The sequence below is a fragment of the Ranitomeya imitator genome, chromosome 4 (genome assembly GCF_032444005.1).
Source record: "Ranitomeya imitator isolate aRanImi1 chromosome 4, aRanImi1.pri, whole genome shotgun sequence".
Lineage (NCBI taxonomy): Eukaryota > Metazoa > Chordata > Amphibia > Anura > Dendrobatidae > Ranitomeya > Ranitomeya imitator.
The window spans coordinates 702,350,768-702,369,673 of NC_091285.1; the positions used below are offsets into that span (position 1 = coordinate 702,350,768).

At 44.6% G+C, this 18,906-nt stretch overlaps 1 protein-coding gene across 1 annotated transcript; it reads left to right on the top strand.

The window, feature by feature from the left end:
- The first annotated feature begins 7,437 nt into the window (after positions 1-7,437).
- Positions 7,438-8,364, top strand: LOC138674794 (olfactory receptor 5G3-like). Its single transcript, XM_069762612.1, has one exon. The coding sequence runs from the start codon at positions 7,438-7,440 to the stop codon at positions 8,362-8,364; it is 927 nt and encodes a 308-aa protein (XP_069618713.1).
- Positions 8,365-18,906: the final 10,542 nt, after the last annotated feature.

Genomic DNA, 18,906 nt, shown 5'->3' on the forward strand with positions numbered 1-18,906 from the left:
AACTCTGTTAGCTTCACAGAGTAACCGCGAGAGGTGAGCTCTGTGCCCTGTTAGACTTTCACAGAGGCACAGGCCAACTACCCAGATGTGAGCAGTGAGTGGTCATGCATGCATACTCAATCTCCTCGCCGGAGGAGCCAGCATTCTAGGGGCTTATTTCAGCCGGGTCCCTGAACACATTTATACACAATCTCCTCACCGGAGGTGCCAGCATTCTAGGGGCTTATTTCAGCCGGGTCCCTGAACACATACAAACACATGACCATATTGGCGCAAGGCATATAGCAAAAGACGATACTAGCGCATGGCCGTGCGGTCATGCGCAGTTTATATAGTTGCAGCACAGGAAGCTGCTACTGAAGTTTTTGCCCTTTCAGGACCTTCCAGAAGGACCAATGGAAAGTGCTGCAGTACCTGAGCATGTTTTGCCCTTTCAGGACCTTCCAGAAGGACCAATGGAATGTACTACAGCACCTGAGCATGTGACTGAACATGTGGCCCTCGACCTCCAATGGGAGACCCTGCCCTGGGCATTCTCAGTGTGAGTAAACAAGGACTTAGTCCCAGAGAGGCTCGCTCGCCGCAGATCAGTGCAGGGTACCATAGGAAAGCCAGAAAAGGCAGTAGTGACCCTATGCACCGAATCAGCCCCAGCGAGACGCTGGGAGCGACGTCTCCGCTGAGCAGAGCCCACTGTGGCCGATACCGAATGGGAGACCGCAACAGACACAGATCGAGATTCCCCCTGTGCAGCAGAGGAAACTCGACTCCTAACATTACCCCCCCTCCTAGGGCCCTCCCCTCCTTGAGCCTCACTACGCTCAAAAGCTGCGATAAGCAGCGGAGCCCGAATGTGCTCCACAGGCTCCCAGGTTCTATCCTCTGGGCCGTGACCCTTCCAGTCCACCAGATAAAATTTCTTGCCACGTACCACCTTGCACCCCACAATAGCATTCACCTCAAACTCATCCGTGGATGAACCCGATGTCCCAGCAGATGACTCGGAAAACCGGGACAAATGAACGGGCTTTAAGAGGGAAACGTGGAAAGTATCGGTGATACCAAGGCGTGGAGGAATAGCCAAACGGTAGACCACAGGGTTGACCTGTTCCAGAACCTTAAACGGGCCAATGTAGCGAGGAGCAAACTTAGTGGACTCAACTCGCAGCCTGATGTTACGGGCGGAGGGCCACACTAAGACGCCAGGAGCAAAGACCGGAGCGGGGCGCCGGTGTGTATCAGCCGAAACCCTCATTCTCTCCTTGGAAGCCCGGATGGTATCCTGTGTGCGGTCCCAGATGTCAAGTGCCTCCACCGCCCAGTCTGCCACCCTAGAATCGGTGGATGACACGGGCATGGGCACAGGGACACGCGGATGCTGGCCGTAATTAAGGAGAAAAGGAGTTTGACCAGTGGAATCGGCTACGGCGTTGTTCAGGGCAAATTCCGCCCAAGGTAGCAAAGATGCCCAGTCATCCTGCCTAGCAGAGACGAAATGTCGCAAATATGTCACCAGAGTCTGGTTGGTTCTCTCCACCAACCCATTCGTCTCGGGATAGTATGCAGAGGAGAGGTTTAACTCTATGCTGAGTAAACGGCAGAGCTCTCTCCAAAAACGAGATGCGAACTGGGGACCCCGATCGCTGACAATCTAATCAGGCATACCATGCAAACGGAAAACGTGTTTAATGAACAACACCGCCAAGGCCCGTGCTGAGGGTAACCGAGGAAGCGGCACCAAATGCACCATCTTGGAGAAGTGGTCGGTGACAACCCAAATAATGGAGCAGCCACGCGACTTGGGTAGACCCACCACAAAGTCCATCCCGACCATCTCCCAGGGCCTGTCTGCCACTGGTAGAGGGTAAAGCAACCCAGCAGGCCGTTGCTGAGGAGACCGATTCTGGGTGCAAGAAACGCACGCCTGAATATAGTCCTTGACATCTAGGGCCATATGCGGCCACCAGTATGTTCTCGCCAGAAGCTCAGATGTCCTCTTGGTCCCAAAATGCTAAGCGGTCCGCTAGGTCTGCCGTCATTGGTACTGTACAGTCCAAATTCCTTCTGTCCATTACCCTGATATGCTCTTTGTCGTCGTTTTCTGTCATGGCGTTTGTGGATTCAGGCGCTGCCCTGAATCTGATGGATTTGGATTATGCTAAACGTTGTGGGTTTTTCTTGGAGCCTTTGCGGTGTCCTATTCCATTGAGAGGAATTGATGCTACACCTTTGGCCAAGAATAAACCTCAGTACTGGGCCCAGCTGACCATGTGCATGGCTCCTGCACATCAGGAAGTTATTCGCTTTCTGGTGTTGCATAATCTGCATGATGTGGTCGTGTTGGGGTTGCCATGGCTACAAACCCATAATCCAGTATTGGATTGGAATTCCATGTCGTTGTCCAGCTGGGGTTGTCAGGGGGTACATGGTGATGTTCCATTTTTGTCGATTTCGTCATCCACCCCTTCTGAGGTCCCAGAGTTCTTGTCTGATTATCAGGATGTATTTGAAGAGCCCAAGTCCGATGCCCTACCTCCGCATAGGGATTGTGATTGTGCTATCAATTTGATTCCTGGTAGTAAATTCCCTAAAGGTCGATTATTTAATTTATCCGTGCCCGAACACACCGCTATGCGCAGTTATGTGAAGGAATCCCTGGAGAAGGGACATATTCGCCCATCATCATCACCACTGGGAGCAGGGTTCTTCTTTGTAGCCAAGAAGGATGGTTCGCTGAGACCGTGTATTGATTACCGCCTTCTTAATAAGATCACTGTTAAATTTCAGTATCCCTTGCCATTGTTATCTGACTTGTTTGATCGGATTAAGGGGGCTAGTTGGTTCACTAAGATAGATCTTCGTGGTGCGTATAATCTGGTGAGAATCAGGCAAGGAGATGAATGCAAAACTTCATTCAATACGCCCGAGGGTCATTTTGAGTATCTAGTGATGCCGTTCGGACTTGCCAATGCTCCATCTGTGTTTCAGTCTTTTATGCATGACATCTTTCGTGAGTATCTGGATAAATTCCTGATTGTTTACTTGGATGACATTTTGATCTTCTCAGATGATTGGGAGTCTCATGTGAAGCAGGTCAGAATGGTTTTTCAGGTCCTGCGTGCTAATTCTTGTTTGTGAAGGGATCAAAGTGTCTCTTCGGTGTGCAGAAAGTTTCATTTTTGGGGTTCATCTTTACCCCTTCTACTATCGAGATGGATCCAGTTAAGGTCCAAGCCATCCAGGATTGGATTCAGCCAACATCTCTGAAAAGTCTGCAAAAGTTCCTGGGCTTTGCTAATTTTTATCGTCGCTTCATCTGTAATTTTTCTAGCATTGCCAAACCATTGACCGATTTGACCAAGAAGGGTGCTGATTTGGTTAATTGGTCTTCTGCTGCTGTGGAAGCTTTTCAGGAGTTGAAGCGTTGTTTTTGTTCTGCCCCTGTGTTGTGTCAGCCAGATGTTTCTCTTCCGTTCCAGGTCGAGGTTGATGCTTCTGAGATTGGAGCAGGGGCGGTTTTGTCAGAGAGAGGTTCTGATTGCTCAGTGATGAAACCATGTGCTTTCTTTTCCAGGAAGTTTTCGCCCGCTGAGCGTAATTATGATGTGGGCAACCGAGAGTTGCTGGCCATGAAGTGGGCATTCGAGGAATGGCGCCATTGGCTTGAAGGAGCCAAGCATCGCGTGGTGGTATTGACTGATCATAAGAACTTGACTTATCTCGAGTCTGCCAAGCGCTTGAATCCTAGACAGGCCCGTTGGTCGTTATTTTTTGCCCGCTTCGACTTTGTGATTTCGTACCTTCCGGGCTCTAAAAATGTGAAGGCGGATGCTCTGTCTAGGAGTTTTGTGTCCGACTCTCCGGGTTTATCTGAGCCAGTGGGTATCCTCAAGGAAGGAGTCATTGTGTCTGCCATCTCCCCTGATTTGCGGCGGGTGCTGCAAAAATTTCACAATCAGAAATAGCATGAGTGGAATCACCACAGTAGAAACACAGCCCATTCAGACATCTGTATTCTTGCCGTTCAACTCTGGTCATAGTCCTATTGCACTGCATAGGCTCAGGTTTAACCTCAGGCAATACCGCCAAATGGTGCACAGATTTACGCTCGCGCAAGCGTCGACCGATCTGAATGGCCAAAGACAAAGACTCATTCAAACCAGCAGGCATAGGAAATCCCACCATGACATCCTTAAGAGCCTCAGAGAGACCCTTTCTGAACAAAGCTGCCAGCGCAGATTAATTCCACTGAGTGAGTACTGACCATTTCCTAAATTTCTGACAATATACTTCTATATCATCCTGACCCTGGCACAAAGCCAGCAAATTTTTCTCAGCCTGATCCACTGAATTAGGCTCATCGTACAGTAATCCGAGCGCCAGGAAAAACGCATCGACACTACTCAATGCAGGGTCTCCTGGCGCAAGAGAAAATGCCCAGTCTTGAGGGTCGCCGCGCAAAAAAGAAATAATCATCAAAACCTGTTGAATAGGATTAACAGAAGAATGAGGTTTCAAGGCCAGAAATAGCTTACAATTATTTTTGAAACTTAGAAACTTAGTTCTATCTCCAAAAAACAAATCAGGAATAGGAATTCTTGGTTCTAACATAGATTTCTGATCAATAGTATCTTGAATCTTTTGTACATTTATAACGAGATTATCCATTGAAGAGCACAGACTCTGAATATCCATGTCCACACCTGTGTCCAGAATCACCCAAATGTCTAGGGGAAAAAAAAAAAAAGTGAACACAGAGCAGAGAAAAAAAAAATGATGTCAGAACTTTTTCTTTCCCTCTATTGAGAATCATTAGTTTGGCTCCTTGTACTGTTATGTCTGCTAATGAAAGGTGTAATGAAGGCAATCCAGAGACACAGTGTGCCTAGCGATCCGAGCGCACACAGTGATCTGACAAATACCAAAAAACAAAAGAACGAGCTCTGAGACGTGGAAACTCTGTAGACCGCACACCTGATCCTATCCTAAACACAACTAATAGCGGCTGTGGATTGCGCCTAGCAACTACCTATGCAACTCGGCACAGCCTAAGAAACTAGCTAGCCTGAAGATAGAAAAATAGGCCTGACTTGCCCCCAGAGAAATACCCCAAAGGAAAAGGCAGCCCCCCACATATAATGACTGTGAGTAAGATGAAAAGACAAAACGTAGGGATGAAATCGATTCAGCAAAGTGGGGCCCGATAATCTTAGACAGAGCGAGGATAGTAAAGCGAACTTTGCAGTCTACAAAAAACCCTAAAGCAAAAACCACGCAAAGGGGGCAAAAATGACCCACCGTGCCGAACTAACGGCACGGCGGTACACCCTTTGCTTCTCAGAGCTACCAGCAAAACAAAAGACAAGCTGGACAGAAAAAAGGCAACAAAATAGCAAAAAAGCACTTAGCCATACAGAGCAGCAGGTCACAGGAACAATCAGGAGAAGCTCAGATCCAACACTGGAACATTGACAAGGAGCAGGGAAAGCAGCATCAGGCGGAGTTAAGTAATGAAGCAGTTAACGAGCTCACCAGAACACCTGAGGAAGGAAACTCAGAAGCTGCAGTAACACTTGTGACCACAGGAGTGAATTCAGCCACAGAATTCACAACAATTATCACATAAAATCAGGATTTTACTCGAACATTCATAAGCTGGTTGGCGCGGTCAATGCCCGAATAGAAGCGCTGAATTTATCCATGCCTGCCTACAGAATCACCTATCGCTCCATAGCATCCACTCCCATTGTGCGTACAGCTGCCTGGTCCCATCGCTGACGCACCTTCCGGTCCTCTGCCGGCACCATTCTTGCCGCTGTAGTTGAGGCCCTGTTCCTCAGAGCCGGCCGCACTTCCTGGTCAGCAATACCACCTGACTGGGATGATATCACAAAGGGGTCAGAGCGAGCGACATCATTTCCCCCGGCTCCTGGCACGTGCCGACATCAAGGAACTGCCGGTCGACCCCCAATGGCCGCAGGCTGGAACTGCGCCTAAGATTCGGCTGGATCCCTTGGTGAGCTCTGCAGCCGGTGCCTGGTCTGAGGAGTAGCATCCGGGCTTAGTTGCTCCGGTGGTCGGAACCTCCTGGCACGACCCAGAGGCGCCACGGATGCAGCCACCTCAGCAGTCCCACCATCAGCGTTCAACATCTGCAGCTGATCCTGTAGCAACTGCTGTCCTTGGCTTGCTGCCAAGGCACGGATCTCCTGGACAAGAGCCCCCATGACATTCAGGTAAGCTACTATCCTGACTGAACTACCCCCTCCGCCCCTTACCTTATTTACCCCCACAGGATATCTCTCACCAGCCAATCACAAAAACCCACATCATTCTCCTGACCCTGTACTCCTCCCCCTTAAATTCGCGCCCAGACTCTATCCCTCACATTAACCCCTTACCACCCAAAGTTAAGGCCTAGCATCCTCCTTAGTCATGCGGCCCTCCCTTTAAGCCCCCTATGGGAGATACATTCCGAGCCATACTATACTCTAAGAAAGTCATCTGATTGGTGCAAATTAATTTCTGCAGCATGATAACGGCCAGGAACATACAGCCGATGTCATGAAGAATGATCACGGAAAATTATCTTAAGCATAAGAAAAACAAGGGCTTCTGAAGGTGATGATATGTCCCAAACCGATCGCTGATCTCAACAAAATCATGTTTGTGTGGGATTGTTTGAAGAGACAGAAGAATTTGTGCAAACTTACAGGAAATCCACAGAAAATCTGTGGATACTTCCCCAAGATATTTGGAACAACCTCCCAACCAACTTCCTTCAAGGACTTTGTGTAAATGTCCCTAGAAGAATTAATGCTTTGATCCTGTTTGGAAGGCAAAGGTTGGTAGCATCAATAATTAATTTGACTTATATTTTTCTTTTCATATTATTTGGCAAAAATAAACTTTTAACACTTCTAATTTTAAAATTATTTTTAACTGCTTATTTCTTTACCCTCCTGCTAAAACTATCTCACTGCATTTTATATACAGTAAAGTACTTTATATTTTTGTAAGTTTACACATTGTGGGTATTTAGTATACAAAACATGAAAGCTTTTATACCAACATTCTCTGAAGGCAAGATAACTATCAATTCATTTAAACATCTGGTCTCTTTTGTCTAACAAACATTCACTTGAGGGTGATTATCGGGATCCAGTGGGCATTTGCTATGTTCTGCTGAGACTATAAAAGACGCGAACGTCTGGAACATTTCGCCTTTACATCAGAAGAGCCAACAATGCGAAGATATCATTTCACAGATGAAAATATCCCACAATTTTATTGAACCTCCTCTAATAATGAAAACCATCACTAAGTATAATATACCACTTGTTTTTAGTGGGCAACATTCCCAGACTTTATACCTGAACTTGAATAAATAAATTTTTAGGAGAAAATAATTCTTGGATTTTTATTGATACATAAATGATGTGTGATGTGAATCAGACACAAGTCACTCAGATACGTCTTCTTGGATTCCAAAGTCTATCCGAATACAAACCTCTTCTATTCCTTCTGCTTACCCTGAGTTACATATGTATACTGGGAGGGAATCTTCTCATTATCCTTCTAGCGACCATCATTGACCAACTCAAAACCCCAATGTTTTTCTTTCTGAAGCATTTATCCATAGCAGATGTCTTACTGACCACCAGCGTTATCCCCATGATGTTAGGCATTATGTTTGTTGAGGAAGGAGTTTTGTCCCTTTGGGGTTGTCTGGCACAGCTTTATTTCTTTAGTGTATTTGGCTTTGTTCAATGTTTTCTCATTGCCATTATGTCTTATGATCGGTATTTGGCCATTTGTCATCCGTTACGATATTCCTCACTAATAAGTCCAGATCTTTGCCTTCGACTTGTTATCGGAGCCTGGTTTTTGGTCATTGTGCTCACTTCAAGTGAGTTCCTTGTTTATATTCAGTTTAACTTCTGTGGCTTGAATTACATAGACCATTTCTTTTGTGACTTTGGTCCCTTAATGGAATTGGCCACTTCAGACATTTCCATTGTAATGTTGCAAGACTTTGTTTATGGCATCTTTGTGGGGTTTTTTCCATTTGTTTTTATCATTGTTACTTACTTTTGCATTTTCTTTACGATCCTTAACATTTCTTATGGTAGAAGAAAAGCCTTCTCCACATGTAGCTCCCACCTGACCACAGTATGTGCATATTATGGAACCCTAATCGCAGTCTACATGGCTCCATCTGATGAGAGCTCATCCAATACCAACAAATACAGATCCCTGTTGTACTTAGTAGTTACACCATTGATGAATCCTATTATCTACAGTCTGAGGAACAATGAGATTAGGAGAGCTATGCAAAAGATGAGATATATATATATTTTTTAAACAAAATAAGTTTAAATGTTCAGCTCAGTGGTAATAAGTGAAGGCCTTATTCAACTTTGAATCAAATCATTACCCAAAGCATTGTTTTCAATCCATTAGAAGTTGTGTTGCAACTAGAGATGAGTAGATTGATTAAAAGCAAATGAAATTTGCTTCAAATTTCACAGAAAAATGGATAAGTCAGAATCCACTATTTTTATGATTTGATTCCTTTGAATTCAGCAAAATGGCTTCTGGCTGATCAACATTTTAGCACTGGGAAGACGTAAAAATAAAAATAATAATATGCCATCTTCACCCATGACCAGAGCGAACTCGGCATCAGGAAAATGGCAGCCGCGATCTCCATCTGTGCATGTGCGGCATCCCGCGGCCATTTTCCTGAAGCCCCGGGCAGCAGAGGACTCCATATGCGCACGCGCGGCCTCAGGAAGATGGCTGCCGCCACAGATCACCAGGGAAATAGCGCCGATTGCACGTTTTTACTTCTCCTGCCCAGTGGATTCAGAAGATGGGCATGCGCAAACCACTACGCCACCAACGGAAATATATGCAAGATCTGGGGGAAGAAACAGCGATGTCGCCATGCCCATCTGACCTGACCAGCCTGATTGACAGGCGAAAACGGAGACTTTGGTAAGTTATTTCGGAAGCATAGATGGGGAATCAGGGTACACAAAATACACTATAGTAACGCACAGCTCAGGCCCTATTCAACAGTATTTTTATCTCGTACTGAAAAAACGAGGTGACAGGTTCCCTTTAAAGTTCAAATTACTCCCATTTCACCCCATTCAAAATAAAACAATAAAAAAATCAAATATATTTGGTATCGCCGCATTCAGAATCAATCACTATAAAAAAGAATTAACCTGATTGCTAAATGGCGTAACAAAAAAAAATAAAAAATTATGTTTTTTGGGTTGCCGCAACATTGAATTAAAATGCAATAATGAACAATCAAGAGAATGTATCTGCATCAAAATGGTATCTTTAAAAATCATCAGCTCGACGCACAAAAAATAAGCCCTCACCCAACTCAAGATCATGAAAAATGATGATATTGGTATTGGAACATGGCACAATTTTTTTTAAACAAAGATTGGAACTTTTTTCACCATTTAGATAAAAAAGAACCTAGACATGTTTGGTGTCTATGAACTTGTAATAACCTGTAGTATCATAGTGGCATGTCAGTTTTAGCATTTAATGAACATACTGTAGTAAAAAAAAAAGCAAAACAAAAAACAATTGTGAAATTCCATTTTTTTTTTGCTATTTCACCACACTTGGAATTTTTTTCCCTTTTTCCAGTACACGATATGTTAAAACCAATGTAGTCAGTCAAAAGCACAACTTGACCCACAAAAATAAGCCTTTACATGGCCATTTTGACCTAAAAAAATCAAAAGGTTTTGGCTCTGGGAAGAAGGGGAGCAAAAAAAGAAAGTGCAAAATTGAAAATACCTCCGGTCATGAAGGGGTTAAAGTGTCCAAAAGTAATAGGACAAATGTCTGAAAAGCTCTTTAGTGGGCTGCATGGGCTAGTCCCTCATTAATCCATAATGAATAAAGCAGGTAAAAGTTTTGTAGCTTATTCCAGGTGTGGAATTTACATTTGGAAGCTGTTGCTGTGAACCCACAACATGTATTCAAAGGAGCTCTCAGTGAAAGAGAAATAGAACATAATTGGCTTAGAAAAAGTAAAAATCCATCAGAGGGCTAGCAGAAATATTAGGAGAGGCCAAATCAATCGTTTAGTAGATTCTGCCAAAAAGAGCACAGTGGTGGGATTTGGATCTCAATAGGTCTGGACGTCTACGGAAGACAACAGTAGTGGACGATTTCAGAATTCTTCCCATGGTGAAGAAAACACCTTTCATCATATACCCAAGTGTCACGATTCACACCGTGACCGTCACCCCTACGTCACGGGTTGGGGTGACTTTAGGCCAACAGACGGCTCTCACATGTGCAGGGCGGCTTATCTTAGTTATCCCTCCACTTCACAATGTGATGAAAAAACACACACAAGGCTATTGACCTCTTAGTTTACAGCAGGGGCTTATTCTAGTTAGCCCACTGCTCTTCAATATACCACGAACTGCAGGGATTTATGTATATCCCGCTTATAGTTCCACTCAACACTTGCAGCTCTCTGGCACCCCTCTTACTCTCAGGTCAGATTAGGTAACGCACCCTGGGTAGTTAGTCACCACAGAGGCTGCCTCCTATGTACTGGCTATTGGGCACGCTGCAGCGACGCGATAAACTACTCCCACTCAGGCAGGAACAATAATTATCAACGCCACAGTCGCTACAACATCACCCAAAAGTCTGCACATGGTATCGCTGCCACCAGCTTTGATTAAATGGGTCCGAAGCTAACCCAACACAAAAGTAGTGTAATTCCCTTCAGGAGACAGGGTACATTTAGAGCATGAGAATGAACTAGTATTAAATAATATACCCCATCAAAAGTTTCACGCAGTGTTTTATCAAAATGTTTTACAAAGATGTTACAAATGAGACAATTGCAAATATGTACAAGGTAATTATAACATAAAGTGATTACAGGAGAAAAGATAACACTCACATGTTCAAAGCATTGCAGGCACCCAGGCTAGTGGAGTTTCCATACGTCCCAGTTCATGGGACGTGCTCAGGGCTCTCCTGGAAAAAGACAAGAGGACTCTGCTGGGATTCTGGGCAGACAGTTATAGCTGCAGCCTGTAACATCCCAGAAAGGGGTTGGATCAGCTCGTCCCTCCTACCTCTTCAGTTAACTAATTTTTCCCTAACCTGTATCTAATTTCTATAACTCCACTACAAAACATGTCATAGTCATAACAAACCCAGCATTCATCTCGGATTAACGTGGGCATTCTAATGAGATCAAATATGTCCTATCTGGGATACATATTTACAGAGAAATCCCTACTTCTTTACCAGATGGAGATAGAAGCCCGTGTTTAGAGTGATGGGTATATCCACCGAGGGAGATTAAGAATATATATTTTCATGTTCTTAACTTAAACGGTTTGCGTAATAGTAACATAGTAACATAGTAACATAGTAACATAGTTAGTAAGGCCGAAAAAAGACATTTGTCCATCCAGTTCAGCCTATATTCCATCATAATAAATCCCCAGATCTACGTTCCTTCTACAGAACCTAATAATTGTATGATACAATATTGTTCTGCTCCAGGAAGACATCCAGGCCTCTCTTGAACCCCTCGACTGAGTTCGCCATCACCACCTCCTCAGGCAAGCAATTCCAGATTCTCACTGCCCTAACAGTAAAGAATCCTCTTCTATGTTGGTGGAAAAACCTTCTCTCCTCCAGACGCAAAGAATGCCCCCTTGTGCCCGTCACCTTCCTTGGTATAAACAGATCCTCAGCGAGATATTTGTATTGTCCCCTTATATACTTATACATGGTTATTAGATCGCCCCTCAGTCGTCTTTTTTCTAGACTAAATAATCCTAATTTCGCTAATCTATCTGGGTATTGTAGTTCTCCCATCCCCTTTATTAATTTTGTTGCCCTCCTTTGTACTCTCTCTAGTTCCATTATATCCTTCATGAGCACCGGTGCCCAAAACTGGACACAGTACTCCATGTGCGGTCTAACTAGGGATTTGTACAGAGGCAGTATAATGCTCTCATCATGTGTATCCAGACCTCTTTTAATGCACCCCATGATCCTGTTTGCCTTGGCAGCTGCTGCCTGGCACTGGCTGCTCCAGGTAAGTTTATCATTAACTAGGATCCCCAAGTCCTTCTCCCTGTCAGATTTACCCAGTGGTTTCCCATTCAGTGTGTAATGGTGATATTGATTCCTTCTTCCCATGTGTATAACCTTACATTTATCATTGTTAAACCTCATCTGCCACCTTTCAGCCCAAGTTTCCAACTTATCCAGATCCATCTGTAGCAGAATACTATCTTCTCTTGTATTAACTGCTTTACATAGTTTTGTATCATCTGCAAATATCGATATTTTACTGTGTAAACCCTCTGCCAGATCATTAATGAATATGTTGAAGAGAACAGGTCCCAATACCGACCCCTGCGGAACCCCACTGGTCACAGCGACCCAGTTAGAGACTATACCATTTATAACCACCCTCTGCTTTCTATCACTAAGCCAGTTACTAACCCATTTACACACATTTTCCCCCAGACCAAGCATTCTCATTTTGTGTACCAACCTCTTGTGCGGCACGGTATCAAACGCTTTGGAAAAATCGAGATATACCACGTCCAATGACTCACCGTGGTCCAGCCTATAGCTTACCTCTTCATAAAAACTGATTAGATTGGTTTGACAGGAGCGATTTCTCATAAACCCATGCTGATATGGAGTTAAACAGTTATTCTCATTGAGATAATCCAGAATAACATCCCTCAGAAACCCTTCAAATATTTTACCAACAATAGAGGTTAGACTTACTGGCCTATAATTTCCAGGTTCACTTTTAGAGCCCTTTTTGAATATTGGCACCACATTTGCTATGCGCCAGTCCTGCGGAACAGATCCTGTCGCTATAGAGTCCCTAAAAATAAGAAATAATGGTTTATCTATTACATTACTTAGTTGCCTTAGTACTCGTGGGTGTATGCCATCCGGACCCGGAGATTTATCTATTTTAATCTTATTTAGCCGGTTTCGCACCTCTTCTTGGGTTAGATTGGTGACCCTTAATATAGGGTTTTCATTGTTTCTTGGGATTTCACCTAGCATTTCATTTTCCACCGTGAATACCGTGGAGAAGAAGGTGTTTAATATGTTAGCTTTTTCCTCGTCATCTACAACCATTCTTTCCTCACTATTTTTTAAGGGGCCTACATTTTCAGTTTTTATTCTTTTACTATTGATATAGTTGAAGAACAGTTTGGGATTAGTTTTACTCTCCTTAGCAATGTGCTTATCTGTTTCCTTTTTGGCAGCTTTAATTAGTTTTTTAGATAAAGTATTTTTCTCCCTATAGTTTTTTAGAGCTTCAATGGTGCCATCCTGCTTTAGTAGTGCAAATGCTTTCTTTTTACTGTTAATTGCCTGTCTTACTTCTTTGTTTAGCCACATTGGGTTTTTCCTATTTCTAGTCCTTTTATTCCCACAAGGTATAAACCGCTTACACTGCCTATTTAGGATGTTCTTAAACATTTCCCATTTATTATCTGTATTCTTATTTCTGAGGATATTGTCCTAGTCTACCAGATTAAGGGCATCTCTAAGCTGGTCAAACTTTGCCTTCCTAAAGTTCAGTGTTTTTGTGACTCCCTGACAAGTCCCCCTAGTGAAAGACAGGTGAAACTGTACAATATTGTGGTCGCTATTTCCTAGATGCCCAACCACCTGCAGATTTGTTATTCTGTCAGGTCTATTAGATAGTATTAGGTCTAAAAGTGCTGCTCCTCTGGTTGGATTCTGCACCAATTGTGAAAGATAATTTTTCTTGGTTATTAGCAGAAACCTGTTGCCTTTATGGGTTTCACAGGTTTCACTTTCCCAGTTAATATCCGGGTAGTTAAAGTCCCCCATAACCAGGACCTCATTATGGGTTGCAGCTTCATCTATCTGCTTTAGAAGTAGACTTTCCATGGTTTCTGTTATATTTGGGGGTTTGTAACAGACCCCAATGAGAATTTTGTTACCATTTTTCCCTCCATGAATTTCGACCCATATGGACTCGACATCCTCATTTCCTTCGCTAATATCCTCCCTTAAAGTGGACTTTAGACAAGACTTTACATAGAGACAAACCCCTCCTCCTCTCCGATTTTTACGATCCTTTCTAAACAGACTGTAACCCTGTAAGTTAACTGCCCAGTCATAGCTTTCATCTAACCATGTCTCGGTTATTCCCACTATGTCAAAGTTACCTGTAGATATTTCTGCTTCTAGTTCTTCCATCTTGTTTGTCAGGCTTCTGGCGTTTGCGAGCATGCAGTTTAGAGGATTTTGTTTTGTTCCAATCTCCTCGCTGTGGATTGCTTTAGAAATGTTCTTACCTCCCATCTGAGTATGTTTTCCTGGGTCTTCTTTGTTCAAGTCTAATGTTTTTCTTCCCGTCCCCTCTTCTTCTAGTTTAACGCCCTCCTGATGAGTGTAGCGAGTCTTCTGGCGAATGTGTGTTTCCCAGGTTTGTTGAGGTGTAGTCCATCTCTGGCGAGGAGTCCATCGTACCAGTAATTCACACCGTGGTCCAGGAATCCGAATCCTTGTTGTCTGCACCATCGTCTTAGCCAGTTGTTTGCATCAAGGATCCTGTTCCATCTCCTGGTGCCATGCCCGTCTACTGGAAGGATAGAAGAAAAAACTACCTGTGCATCCAGTTCCTTTACTTTCTTCCCCAACTCTTCAAAGTCTTTGCAGATTGTCGGTAGGTCTTTCCTTGCCGTGTCATTGGTGCCAACATGTATCAGAAGAAATGGGTGGTAATATCTTACAAAAACAAAACAAAGAACTTCCATGGATTTCTGAAAACTTCTGGACACTTCTAAACAGTTCTCTGCTAGAGAAAGATTTGAGCCTAGTCGTAAATACCTTTCGGCAATAAAACTCCCCCCAGTACATTGGCAAGGCAGCTCTTGGCTGAGTGAAAGGGAAGGGTGGCTTGTTAGCCCACAGCCTGCTAGCAAGAGAAACTACTTATATGATATTTCATACCATATCGTGACACCAAGCAAACAACATTCATCAAAAAGTAGTTGTTTCAGTAGCAAAGTCTACCATAACAAGAACACTACATGTGAGAAAATACTGAGGGTTCAACATAAGGTGCAAACTAGTGATTAGCTGGAGAATAGATTTTATGGACAAATGAAACTAATAACAACTTGTACCGAAATGATGGGAAGCATAAAGTATGGAGAAGGTTTGAAATGGCTCATGATCCAAAGCACAGCACATCCTCTGTAAGGCATTTTGGAGGCAATGTGAAGGTGCGACCATGCATGGCTTCCAATGGTACAGGGTCACTGCTGTTTACTGATGGTGTGATTGAAGACAGAAAAAGCCAAATTAATTGTGAAGTGTCATGGGCGTTACTTTCTGCTCAGATTCATCCAAATGAAGCAAAGTTGATTGGATGTCACTTCGAAGGACAGATGGACAATGACTAGTGTTGAGCATTCCGATACCGCAAGCATCGGCCGATTTTTGCGGTATCGGAATTCAGATACTTTCAGTATATCGGATACTGGAATCGGAAGTTCCCATAATTCAAAGAGCCAGAATTCAGCCAATGAGGAATCATTAGAAGTGTGGGCACATCCTGTTCTGCATGTTAGGCATGTAACTACTGGCATGGCTGTGATTGGCTGCTGAAATGATGTCATGATGCACTATAAAAGTCACCATTTTTGGTTCACTCTGCTGTGAATTCAGTTAGGGACAGGACGCTGTGTTCTGACTGAGGGCCAGTTTGGAGATAGCGATTTGCTTCATTGTGCTTTACCAGGATAATTTAGCAACCACTGTGTGAAATCCTTGTTTTGGCCTTGCAGCACTGTTCACAGCTGTCTGCAAGGTGTCTGTGTGAGTGCAGCTCAATCTGTAGGCTGGTCTGCAGCCACCGCTGGTTGTAGTCAACTCAGGGTGCGTCACTGTTTCATACTGTTCCATTGTCCTTTTTTCAATTAATGGAGCCTGCTGCACATTTTTTCAAATGTATTCTATTAGTGGCTTTCCATCCGTATCCTGCTAGATTGTGGAAAACACTATATAAGATTACATAGAGGAGCTTTTTTTGGCCTTGCAGCACCGTTCACGGCTGTCTGCACGGTCTTTGTGTGAGTGCAGCTAACTCTGTAGTCTGTTCTGTGAAAAAAACAAAAAGTTAATAAAGTTCACCAAACACTCCACTTTCCAGTTGTGTAGGTCACATTAGCTCAAATTAAAGTCTAGTCCACACTTGATAAAATTAATGTTTCTTATACCTGTTAGCAGCTGTTCAAGAATAAGAATACTAAGCCCTTAGTACTTGTCTGCCTATCTTTATCAGTCTACCAAGATGAAGAAGGCAGGGAGTAAGGCACGTGGGCGTGGAGGTGGAGCAGGGAGAGGACATGGGGATTCTGTGCCAGCTGCGGGCACCGGTGACTCATCATCCCCCAGTTTTAGCAGGGAACATTCCTTCATGCGCAGCTTTGTTGGAGCTCGCCGTAACCCACTGCTGCGGGATGAACAAATTGAAGCCGTTGTCGGATGGATGGCAGCTAATGCATCGACTTCAATTAGTGCCTCATCCTCTCAGGCACAGAGCACTGAAGAGCACCCATCTGTCTCTTCACCACCTGCCAAATTGTCCAGGCAGTCAGAGAGCCCAGGACAGGAGCCATCTCTACTTCTGTTCTCTGAATCTCTTGGCTTGGAAAGAGGGGGCGAGCCAAGCAGCATTCTCGAAATGGAAGAAGAGGCAGTATACAGTGATGCCCAACAGCTTTGACTCTCTAAATCTGAAGAGGCGGGTGGGCCAGTGCCTCCGGTCAGCACACCTCAGTACTAGAGTTGAGCGACCTTGACCTTTTTAGAGTCGAGTCGGGTTTCGCGAAACCCGACTATCTCAGAAGTCGAGTCGAGTGGAATCGGCCGATTATCGCGAAAAGTCGGGATCGACCGAAACACGAAACCCAATGCAAGTCAATGGGGGAGCAGAGTCGGCAGTGTGTAGAGGCCAGGAAAACATGTACAGAGCCCATTGTATTGGCAAAAACATCCATTCTTGCTACTGAAGCTTGTCAATCGTAATTCAGCTTATAAAAATTGTAAGGCATTTGAAATTGGGGGTCATTTGGCTAAAGTTGTGGGGGGTAGGGCTGGTTCAAGTAATTAGTGGGTCCAGGACATCTGGACCACGTCACGGCAGTGGAGCAGGGAGAGGTAAGTATTTCAACTTTTTCAAGTGCTGTGATCCAGAGCAAGCAGGGGGGGCCCACTCGTTGGCACTGGCACAGGGCCCCTCAAAGTACAGCGGTGTGTTTGCACGGCGGGGGCGCCTCCCACCGGCAGCAACACTTTTGCGTACTATGAGAGGCCCTGCGCCAGTGACGTCGCCAATGAGTATTCCTCCCCCAACCTGATGAAGGAACCTGCACCTTCATCTGCACCTTCCTCTTTCTCCCCATGTAAGTTGGTATGGTATGCGGGAAGGGGGTCCTGACTTTCAGCAGGGTCACAATCTTGCAGTGTAGCGTGCACGGGGAATGTTGCGTTATGGGTCAATGTACCAGCAGACTCGTCTATCACTGGCTGGGCAATGGGCAGGATGAGGGGGAAACAGATATGGGCCCAAAGAATAAAGTGGCCTAAACGCAGTTCAAAATTAGTAACAGGACTAACCATGGGGTATTGCTTTGTACAGTGGAGGACAACTGGAATGAGAGGCTGACACAGAGAGTAGGCCCAAATCAGTAAGTATTTTAAATGCATTTCAAAATTGGCAACAGTAGTAAACCGGCGGCACAGCTTTGTTCACTGTAGGAGAACAGCAAGGAGCGGCAGACACAGATAGAAGGCCCCATCCCAACTAGTAGGCCTAATGCAGTGTTGTTTTCAACAACTACTTCAGAAGAGCCAGAAGATCGAAGCAATGGCGAGGAAACCTGGGGAACACCTTGGAGTGGAACACACCGTCTCTACACCCTATACCCAATTTGTTGGCCTAATGCAGTGTGGTTTTCAACAACTACTAAACGAGAGCCAGAAGATTGAAGCAATGGCCAGGAAACCTGGGGAACATTTTGGAGCAGCAGACACCGTTATTAGGCCCTACGGAAGTGGAAGCCCCAATGCAGTTTTCAAATTCATAAAGGCTAAAAAACCAGACTATTGACGCTCTGCTTTTTTCAAAGGAGGATAGCTGTATTGAGTGGCGCAGACAGACATAGGTAGTAGGCCTTAAACCAAAAATGTGGCTCAATGCAGTTTAAAAAAGTTTACAGGGTTACACAGGCAGCATTGGTCTGGTCAGTGGAGGCCTAGTGGAAGGAGTGACCGCAGACAGGCATCGAAGGCCTAACATAACAAAATTGGGCTTGATGTAGGCAATTTTAAATTGGTTCCAGGGGTACACGGGCAGCAGTGGTCTGGTCAGTGGAAGTCTAGTGGAAGGAGTGACCGCAGACAGGCTTCGAAGGCCTAAAATAATAAAATTGGGCTGGCTGTAGGCAATTTTAAATTGGTTCCAGGGGTACACGGGCAGCAGTGGTCTGGTCAGTGGAAGTCTAGTGGAAGGAGTGACCGCAGACAGGCTTCGAAGGCCTAACATAACAAAATTGGGCTTGATGTAGGCAATTTTCAATTCGTTCCAGGGGTACACAGGCAGCAGTTGTCTGGGCAGTGGAAGTCTAGTGGAAGGAGTGACCGCAAACAGGCTTCGAAGGCCTAACATAATAAAATTGGGCTGGCTGTAGGCAATTTTAAATTGGTTCCAGGGGTACACGGGCAGCAGTGGCCTGGTCAGTGTATTAGTAGTTGAAAGAACGGGCCGCAGACAGGCTTCGAAGGCCTAGCATAACAAAATTGGGCTTG

Bases quoted from the DNA above. Each gene is read 5' to 3' on its own strand.
- LOC138674794 (XM_069762612.1), top strand. From the start codon at position 7,438: ATGTGTGATGTGAATCAGACACAAGTCACTCAGATACGTCTTCTTGGA.